This window comes from Enoplosus armatus, chromosome 13 (assembly GCF_043641665.1).
Source record: "Enoplosus armatus isolate fEnoArm2 chromosome 13, fEnoArm2.hap1, whole genome shotgun sequence".
Classification (NCBI taxonomy): Eukaryota; Metazoa; Chordata; class Actinopteri; order Centrarchiformes; family Enoplosidae; genus Enoplosus; species Enoplosus armatus.
The window spans coordinates 4,772,446-4,782,346 of NC_092192.1; the positions used below are offsets into that span (position 1 = coordinate 4,772,446).

Below are 9,901 nucleotides of genomic sequence, written 5' to 3' on the forward strand. Positions count from 1 at the left end.
ATGATCCAGTGAGTCAGCTTTAGTCCTGGTCAGAGACAGATTAATCTCCCAGTACCTCACCGTCTGTGGGACGGAGGGAATATAAACAGAGTCAGACGAGTCCAAAACCAGCTGCTGGATTTTTTTGGTCTTGGAAAAGCCAGAACCTGAATTTCTCCTTTTGTTTCTACTGAATTATTGTTGATATAAACGCAACAGCAGAGACACATGGCTCTCTTGAGGTCGGGCTGGCTGTGGAGACAGAGTGAGTAGATTCAGGATTTCTAATTTGTTTCAGTTATATTTTTTCTCTTCAGCTATCAAAGGGGAATTACAGCTTCGGCTGTTATGATACAGAGGACGAACTCAAGGTTTGATTTGTTTGAACTAGTGCTGGCAACAATCTCCATTATCAATTATTCTTTTTAATAAGTTTAGCAAATAAAAAAGGCCAGCTTTCAGCTTTTTCTCTCTCATTATTACTTTGGTGTTTTTTATTGTAAACTTTTGTTCAGGAAGCTGTTGTTTAGACCAAATAAGTAATTGGAAAATGACACCTTGGGCTCTGGGAACATGCAAAGTGTATTTGTCCCTAATTACTGATCTTTTGAAAAATATCTTTTGGACATTTTACGCCTTATCACAAAGTTGACAGAAGAGGGACGATAGGAAATGAGGGAAGATGACAAGAAAGATTATTTTTCCTAATCACAAAAATGCATTCATACATTTGACACCAGGCTTCTGGTTATGCAACACTGTTTTAAGAAGCACTCCTTTTAAATTTAAAAAAACACAACTCAGTAAAGACAACAGACATCTTGGCTATTGAAGGAATCAAACATTTGATCTTCCAGTTACAGAACGATCTCTCCGACCACTGAGCTAACAACAGCTTATTATATTATAGTGTTATCGACCAACCAATACTGGATTGGTTACTCCCTGGTGGATGTAATAGAGACAGATTTTTAATCAACTCAAACATATTCTTGGCATTTCTGTACTGGATTTTATTTTCTTGACATATATGCCGATATGTCTGTGATAAGCTAATATCAGATGATGCTCAAATGTGTGCTACTATTTGTGTGCTTTTAGGGTTTTTCCTCATGCCGTACATCTTATTTTATAACACAAAATCTTCATTCAACATAAAATCAGAGTTGTTTTTATCACAGCTGGACTTCAAACAGGTATATTGAGCATTTTATAGAAAGTAAAAACTGCACCTGTTATGAAACTCCAACCTTTGTAACTTATAATCCCATTAATGGTCCCTGGACATGCCTTTAAGTGGCTTACCTAGGACAGTCAATGGGGATGTATCTGCTGGAAAACAGATCGCATCCAAAAACACACAACTACAAAAACAAACACAAAATTTGAACTGAAGATTCGGGTTATTGTTTATAGCACTGGCTCAATTTGAATGGTCACTGTGACACGTGTCTCCTCTCTAGCTTCTGTCCTAAAACGCTGGAAGTTGAACTGGTGCGACCTCTGGATAGATGGGAGTCTTTGCTTCTACAAGACCGACAGCAGGCGAGAGCTGGAGCACCGCGTCAGCCTCAAGACAGCGTGCGTAGAAGTGAGATCTGGCCTGGAGTGCGGAGGTAAAGCCGGTCCACCATTAAAACACATGTTGAGATAGCTCGTTGGTGAACGCAGTAGAGCATTTAGCAGCTGAAAAGACAGATATTGTCCTCAGGAGTTGGTGGAGACCAAATCAGAAAAATATTTTTCTCTGTTGTCAGTGGCGTTCTGTCAAAGTCACTTCAGGGTACAGGTACCGTATCATTTTGTGTACGTAGTTTATACTGTATAATATAGTACAATGGCCCTACTCCTTAAGAAAATACTATTTAAATTGTTTGGTCCACTCATTAGGTAATGACAATATGAACAACAAAATTACAAATGTTTTCCCACCCCCATGCGAGTATACACATCAGAAAACATGAATGGTTTAATCTACATGTTGCACTGTCTGCATGGCTGATTCTTCTAATAGTATATATATATATATATATATATATCATCATATATTTCATTTAAGTGTAAAGCTTTTGCAAGTTCTCATTGTTTAATTAGTGCTTGTGGTTGAAATTACCTAAACATAATGTATGATGAAGAGACTTCTCATCGGTCTCTGATGACAATGTGCTAACTTGGTGGTGAATTACTTGTTTCGCTTGTGTTTGGGGCTGCAGGTGTGACTCCCCCAGAGAGTAATCCCAGGGAGAACTGCATTGTGGTTCAGCTCAGAGACGGCTCAACAGTCAACCTGTGTGCCAACAGCGAGGATGAATCCATGTAGGTACTCTCACTTCGTCTTGTACGCTCTCCCTTTACAAAACTATCCATCAGTTATTCATTCCTGTGTCTTTTTTCAGAGCGTGGAAACTGACTCTGCTAGAGACCAGGAGAAACCCGGTGAGCTGAAACACGATCTGTTCGCTCTCAGTGGTGTTTGTTGTTTGTTTCCGTCTCAGCGCTAAAAGCGGCGTTTTCTCTCTGTAGGTGTTCACATACGACCCGTATGATGACTCCTACCAGGCTGTCCCCATCAACAGCTACCATACGGTCTACATCAGACCTGGAGCAGGACCGGGTATGTTACCATGGTGATGCAGGAAAAGCATTTACATTTATATTTTACTGGAAGTAGAGGGTAGGAGGCAGCATTTAGACCCCCATGTTGGTAAATGCTGACAACATAATTAAACGGTTAAATATCAAGAAAAATATTTAGTTTTTTCTTGGACTCATGACCTACATTTACACAAGAACTATGAATCTGCAGTACTTCACTCAAGTATATACAGTATTATATGCTACTGTATACTTTACTACATTTCAGAGGGAAACATTGTACTTTACTCTCCTACATTAATTCAGCTTTAATCAATAGTTACAGGTTCAGATTTTACACACAAAACTTGTGATCAGCTTATGAAATATGATATTGTGATATATTAAACAATGCAACATTTCATTCTTTAATTCAACAGTGACCACCACGGCGGGTGTTGTGTGCATTAATAAAACAATCACATACAGGCAGCAGAGGAACAGCATGTTGGCCTATGAGCAACACAAACACCACCGCGGGTGCAGCCAGCAAACACAGTAAACGCACCTCTCAGCGCCTCGATGATGCAGTAAAAGATAAACCTGCGAAAAATTCCATCTTTTCACCGACACTTTCTCAAAGCTTTTGAAGATCCGCCATGTCCGCCTGTCTGTCTGTCTGTTTTACCTCCTCGCACCTGCTGGGCTTGCAGCCCAATTAATTTGTGAAGCGCTCGATTTGCGTCACTTAGCGTGCCCACCGGGCGGTGCATTAAATCAGTTTTCCTGTGCGAAGGTGCAGCCCTAACAATATTAGTGATGTGTGGAAGATTTAATAAGGTAATATGCATTATGTTGTCTTATATTGGTTCATGTCGCAGGAAACAGGTAGATACACCAGCAGCAGTTCAGTCCAATAAAAATGTCTTGCCAAATAAAGTCTAATCTGTAGGCTCCTGTGTGTAGCCTATGAAACAAAGGTGAGCAGAAACACTGATTTTAAGGCATCTCTGTGGAAATAACACCTGAATTATGGTGTAAATATGATCCATCCAAGACTCAAGCCTGTTTATGGTAAAGGTCAAACAGAGCTCCTCCCTTACTATGATCAGACCAGAAACATTAAATGTGTGTTTTCTCTCAGGAACCCACCAGGTGATTGTTCAGAGGGACCCATTTGATGGAGTGATGGAGAATATAGCACTGGGATTACTGGCAGGCATGGCAGCAGGGACCGCCATGCGATCCTTCCTCTGGATGCCCATCTTTTTCTGCTGAGATGATCTCCATCACTGACATGACAACACTGCACACAGCCTGTCGGCCCCCACGGAGGACTGGGAGCCGGACATCAGCATGTGTAGAGAGGCTTTTTCTAGGTCTACCTCCCCAAAAAACCCTCATCTTTTATATAATCTCTTTTCAAATCATATCTGATGTAACAAACAGCTGCTCTTCAGGTTGTTTCCTTTTTTTTTTCTTATGTGCACTTTTGCATATAAAACTTAAGAAGCTGAAAGGGATGCCATGTAGTTATATGTTCTTCCTGTTTGCATACACAGCACACTGAATCCACTCGTGAGCTTTGCGAACATCAGGAAGTCATTTTTTTTATTTTTATCTTAATGTTGTTTTATCTGCTGCCTAAACTTCACACTTTACAAGCTTAATGAAAGTGTAGTTTGTAAGGTGTGTAGCCTGTACAAACAAATAAATGTATTAAAATAAAATTAGGGATGATGATCTGAAATCCATTTGGTTACATACAACAAACCATCCATTTTGAACTATATTGTTCTAGCTTGATAAAACAATTCCAACTCAAGGTCAACTGACTGGCTATTCCCCCGAGCTTTCAACCATATTACAAGGTCTTCATCAGCGGATGGAGCTTGCTCAGCTGTCACGGAGGTGGATCTGTTGACACACAAGCTCTACAACGGTTTCATCCATAACATTTTTAGGACTTCTTGTCTTAAACGTTAAGGATCCCAAACAGGATGGAGACTGTATGATGTGGTTGAAAGCTCAGGAAAAAAGGTAGTAAGAGGAGTTGGGATCGTTTGTCAAGGTCAAGAATGAACTTTGATGGATAACTTTTAAGCCAACATGGATGAGAAGGAAAAATGGATTCTGAGCTGTCAACAGATCCATCTCCATGACAACTGAGCCGATGCTCCTTCCCCTGATGAAGACCATGAAATGGGCTTTGAAAGTCCCAGAAAAAAGCTAGTAAGTGGACCGAGAGTTAAGATTGTTTTTCCAAGGTTAAGGATGAACCTTCACACTCAAAACATTGATCTAGTTTTCAGAATTTAGAAACAAACTACTAAAACCTTTGGAGTAAGTTGCATTTCTGTGTTTATCATTATTGTTCATATCCCAAAAGTATCTCTGTTTACCAGCGCGTTGATAATAAGAGGAAAGGTGTTTTATTGTCATACTAATGATGCAATCACATCAACAGACAGAGAGAAGACATGAACTGTGAATTTAATATGTAACTGAAAAGTTTAATCTTAACATCCATGTTCATCCAGTGTATAACTGTGTTTCTTAACTGGTGAAGAAACACTGAAACTACAGTAAGCTGAAGTAAATGCAATCAACTAAAGCGTGTCCCAGCTGTCACTGATAATACACTGCTGCAATGCAAGAGACTTGTTGAAGTGTACATGCAACAACGCCTGCACAACTTGAAACCAGAGAGGATGGTCTACTGAGATAGGCCAGTCTGCTCTCGACTGGTCTAACGTGATTTAAACTGCTTAAGAAAAGTCATTAAAGCTGAATATGTTAGTCAGCCCACCCCAGTGTTACCTCAGAGGAGCTGTGTTTCCAAGGTAACAATGACTGCGGCACAAATCTCTATGCAGTCAGCTGCAATAGCATAGCCGGTCAAGGCGGCTAATTTATGTGTTTACTTTCCAACAGACTTTGAGAGTTTTACATTATTTAAGTGAAGTTTATTATTTATTCATTTACTAAGAGGCTTATGCTGCTTTCCTCGACATACGTAATTTTGCCAGTATTGCGTTCCCCGTATCAAAAGTGCAAACTTGGCATGACCCATTAGTCAAAATGTCCATGATTTTGAGAATTGTTGAGTAGTTGTTGTTTTTCAACATTTTTCAGATCCAGTCTGAACTTACAAAGATGAACTACTTGTTAGGATTTAGTCGAAACTGAAACATGTGACGCCAGTCCCAGGTCTTAATCATAGAGTCAAACTCCCATTCACAGCAGTTAGTGTCAGTCACTGATAGTGTAGCTCCTCAAGATGCTCCACAACAGCTTATTTGGCAAGTACAGGAACTCAAATTATGCTCTGATATGATTTCCAGCTGAGTGCCGGTGTAGCACACTGTCTTTACAAAAAGAGAGATCACTTTCAGCACTTCATTTCCCCTTCTGTTACTCCTCCTTACATGTGACTCCTCTCTGAGCGTGTCCATTCACTTGCCCTTTAGCCTTCACCCTGTCATCTCCTAACTTTCCCTCTGCTTGAAGTTTCCGGATCAGATCATGGGGACCCTTCCCCATCAGAGCCGACGGGTGCCTGTAGGAGCCTCCCAGGCGGTCCCACAGAGTGAAGTACTGGCCGTAATTGTAGTCGAAGAAGAGGTGGTGGTCAGTGTGGTGAGCTGAGCCGTTGATGACGGGCGTCAGAGTGTCGGGGACGCGATAGTCACCATCGTGGATAGAGATGGTCCAGATGTTGACGAAAATGTACAGGGCCAAGTAGAGCACCTTGTGGAGGGGGAAGAGGAAGGGGTATATGTGGTACGGGAGACCCTGCATGAAGCCGTCGACTGGATGAAAGGCATGGCTGGCAAAGGGAGAGGGGATCTTCCATAAGTGGTGTGGTTTGTGAAACAGCTGTTGAGGACAAGAGAGCAAAGAGGTCAGAGAGAGAAAGTTTCTGCTACTTATAAACATGATGTTTCAGTATTACTTCTGTTAAACATCGTTAACAACAACAATACAAAATATTTTCTGCTCTTTATCTGTGATTTGTGTTGCCGATATTGGGTTTTCATAGTGTCAGAGGAAAAGAAACTATACTACAAGGAAAAATAATTGGTTGATTTGGCAATTACTTATTATTATCATCGGCTGATATTATTAGGTGAATATGTCTGCCGATAAGAAACTGCAGTACAGAAATGAAACCTGCACAAATAAAACCAAAATGAAAAGAAAGAAAATGTGTTTAGAAACATGCTTATTATAAATATTGAGATATTAAAGAATATTTAAGTGCTGCATTAATTATATTGTGTTAAATGAATGAAGTGTGCATTATTTAAGCAGCTAGAAAGGTGAACCTAATGAATTCAAACAAACAACACACCTTGTAAATGAGCTTATGATGTAGGAACCGGTGAATCCAGTAGATACACATGTCAGTGAAAAACAGGAAGGAGATCATACTCAAGAGGAGCCCAGGCCAACCTGAAAGCACACAGACCACGTCACCACCAAGACCTTGGTTGCGTTCAGGGTCTCAGCCTGGTGACAAATGCATGGAAACAACAAGATTACAGACAAAACTGAAGGCTGTTCAGGTCATTCTTCCACTTACCCAGCGGAGAATCATCGACATTGTCGTACAGTTTGCTGTGTCCTCTAACTTCAGCGAAAAACAAGGCCACCGTGGGAATGCTGATCCAGGGAAGAGAGGTCATCGCATATTTGATCTCCCTCTGAACCTGATTCTAAGGAGGGCAAAAAGAAAGAAAGGAAGAGGGAATGTATAAACATAAAACGACACAGAGGGTATACAGCTGTAGGTGTTATTATTGTATTTGATTGGTTTAATTTAGCTGTAATAGGGTATCTTGGTTCCTGTTGTGACCCTTTAGCAACACTGGTTGAGAAAGGCCTGACAGAGAGTCTGAACACTCAGATAAGGCTGGTGATATTCTCTAATTTTCAACAATGTGTTGTGTGAAACTGTACTGAAACTACAAATTTGTGACCTGTTGTCTTCAGAAGGAATGAATGGAGTTGGGACCGAGGGCCCAGACAGGGCAGAGAAATCAGAAACTATCGATAGTTTTGCTCTTTTTTTAAAGGAAAAACCCAGAAGAACGTCAGCCTTATCCTTTAAGGAGGCTCTTCTCATGCTCCTTTTCACTTTACTGTGTCACAGCAACATACATTTTTAAACAATAACCATTATTAATTTTGCCTTCAGCATGCTTCAAACAAAGTGCTTTCGTTTTCCATTCTTCACGCAACTTCTGTTTCTATTCTTGAGCGCAACACCATGAAAGCTTCAAGACTACGAAGACACACACACACAAGGCGCAGAGTTGTTGGAGAGAGGTCAGGGAGACTGTGGCATGCAGCCGGGAGGAGGCCATGACGTACGGCCTTCGAGCGTAGCCATTCAGAACAGGTATAACCATTTTATCTTTCAGCCACTGTCAGAAAACACAACTAGTTCATTTGAAGCATACTGAGGCCTTTATAACACCTCAAGGCTTCACACCAACACAAAAATAATGTTTGTCAGGCACTAATGGTACTAATGACACTATAAGGGGGTAACACGGTAATATAAACAAAAACAATAGTCCAAGTCCCAAGAAAACTGAGCATAATGAGCTTCAGAAAGGTGGTACTTTGTCCTCCCCTTCTGGATGCAAAGTTCAATTGATTGCTTCAGGTTTAGCAGTGCCAACACTTATTACTACTAAACCAATCATAAAATAAGATAGGGCCTTATACCTCTAAGAAGTGCGGGTGTTTCTTCAGATTGTGGTCGAAGATGAAGTAGTAGCTGATGGCTCCCAGGCCCAGGTACAGGACCGCAGCCCCGAGGTTCGTCAGCACCAACAGGCTGATGATCTGCCGCAGGGCCCCCTCCTCAGGCCACGATGCAGGGTACACATACGGGGTGAGGACGTAATAGTCAGCAACGTTCAGCACAAGATCCATGGTTGAATCTGTAAAGTATGGAAAAGAGACGCAGCAAAACTCATTATACGAAGATGCCAAGTACACTGCATTTCCCAGAAGCCCTGTTGTTTCTCTTATATGAATCCTTTGAGACATGGCTTTGGTACAATCCAGTGTTTAATGAGAGTGTTTTTATAATGAAATTCTATAGAAATGAACCTGACCAGATCAGGAGTGGATGTACGTGTATTATATGTTTTGTGTTATTGTGCTGATGGACTCTGACTAGACTTCTGAATTTGGCCCTCTGGTCCCTGACAGGTGGACAAGTCCCGACTCCTCCGCTACTTTATAATCATAACAATAAAAATAATGCAGAAAAGTATTCGAAATTAACCATAAGGTGACACAAATGCACATTAGCCAATATGGAACATTTTGCAAGCCATAAATGTGCGTCAACTATGTGAAAACAAATGGAAAGTAATCGAAGTGTCATATTTATGTAACTTCCTGACCGACCGTTACGTGTTAGACCTCCACGAAAAGGTAAATATTTTGCCGCATTAACAAACAGCAAAGGCTGCATCGCATGGTAACATTAGCGAATGAGTCAGCTGCACTGTCATATTGTTCATATAAATGTATGTCTTCAATTGTAATAGTACTGTACCTTGCGTAGGTTGCTCGTATTCCGGTACAACCGCGGAGGGATGTGCACCAGACTAAAGGCGGGTGAGCGACCAATCAGTACTGAGTTACCTATTGCGTCATAAAAAGGGAATCCAATGAGCGCGCAGTTTCTCATCACGGCAGGTTTGTTATGATTTCCGATTGGCCTATTGGAGGATCTGATCATGGTGCTACAGAAACAGCGCTGCAGCGCTTAAAGGCTCTGCCACAGCTGGAGCCGGGGCTGAGACGCCCCCAGGTGTGTCTACGAACACATTTGATGTTCATTATCACAGCAAGTTTCCTCCCTGCACACGTATAGAGATCATAATACCAAACTTACTTTACAAACGTACGAATTTAAAAAAGTCCCCTTTTTTACCGAAACGTATAGACCTCGAAGTAAAAAAAAAAAAGAACTTCATAGGTAACCCTGAGCTTTTTGAGTCATTTTCCATTTCGGCATCTTCCACAACACTCAGCAGTGTTTTTCTATTTACCCTTTATATCGGCTCTGATATTATTTACACTTTCCGTTTTTCATTTTGTTATTCAAACACTGAAATGCCGAACTTTTCGGAGCAGATTACTTAATTGAAAAAACGTTAAATTAAGTTTTGTTAGTTGTGTGTTGTAGCAAATGAGCGAGGTAAATTTATTTTTGCATGATATCTGAATTAAGGTTGGCATTCAGGTCCACAAGACTTTGACACATTTATTCATTATTGTAAAGTACTGTTATTTGCTTCTTTGGGCTGCGATAGCAGTA

General features: G+C 40.9%; 2 protein-coding genes across 2 annotated transcripts; one reads left to right on the forward strand and one right to left on the reverse strand.

The window, feature by feature from the left end:
- Window positions 1–207: 207 nt before the first annotated feature.
- plekhb1 (pleckstrin homology domain containing B1) lies at window positions 208–3,831 on the forward strand. Its single transcript, XM_070918070.1, has 6 exons — window positions 208–244; window positions 1,443–1,595; window positions 2,193–2,295; window positions 2,376–2,415; window positions 2,503–2,593; window positions 3,698–3,831. The coding sequence occupies exons 1-6, from the start codon at window positions 208–210 to the stop codon at window positions 3,829–3,831; spliced, it is 558 nt and encodes a 185-aa protein (XP_070774171.1).
- Window positions 3,832–5,084: 1,253 nt separating this feature from the next.
- sc5d (sterol-C5-desaturase) lies at window positions 5,085–9,170 on the reverse strand. The gene is made up of 5 exons (XM_070917709.1): window positions 9,134–9,170; window positions 8,290–8,507; window positions 7,139–7,271; window positions 6,908–7,008; window positions 5,085–6,432 (listed from the first exon to the last, which is right to left on the reverse strand). The coding sequence occupies exons 2-5, from the start codon at window positions 8,497–8,499 to the stop codon at window positions 5,968–5,970; spliced, it is 909 nt and encodes a 302-aa protein (XP_070773810.1). The 5' UTR covers window positions 8,500–8,507; window positions 9,134–9,170; the 3' UTR covers window positions 5,085–5,967.
- Between the last annotated feature and the right edge of the window lie 731 nt (window positions 9,171–9,901).

Coding starts and splice junctions, on each gene's coding strand:
- sc5d (XM_070917709.1), bottom strand. CDS start 8,499: ATGGATCTTGTGCTGAACGTTGCTGACTATTACGTCCTCACCCCGTAT. Junction 7,272..8,289: donor AACACCCGCACTTCTTAGAG/GTATAAGGCCCT, acceptor TGCCCTCCTTAG/AATCAGGTTCAGAGGGAGAT. Junction 6,433..6,907: donor ATCATAAGCTCATTTACAAG/GTGTGTTGTTTG, acceptor TGTCCTCAACAG/CTGTTTCACAAACCACACCA.
- plekhb1 (XM_070918070.1), top strand. CDS start 208: ATGGCTCTCTTGAGGTCGGGCTGGCTGTGGAGACAGA. Junction 245..1,442: donor GGGCTGGCTGTGGAGACAGA/GTGAGTAGATTC, acceptor TCTCCTCTCTAG/CTTCTGTCCTAAAACGCTGG. Junction 2,416..2,502: donor TAGAGACCAGGAGAAACCCG/GTGAGCTGAAAC, acceptor TTCTCTCTGTAG/GTGTTCACATACGACCCGTA.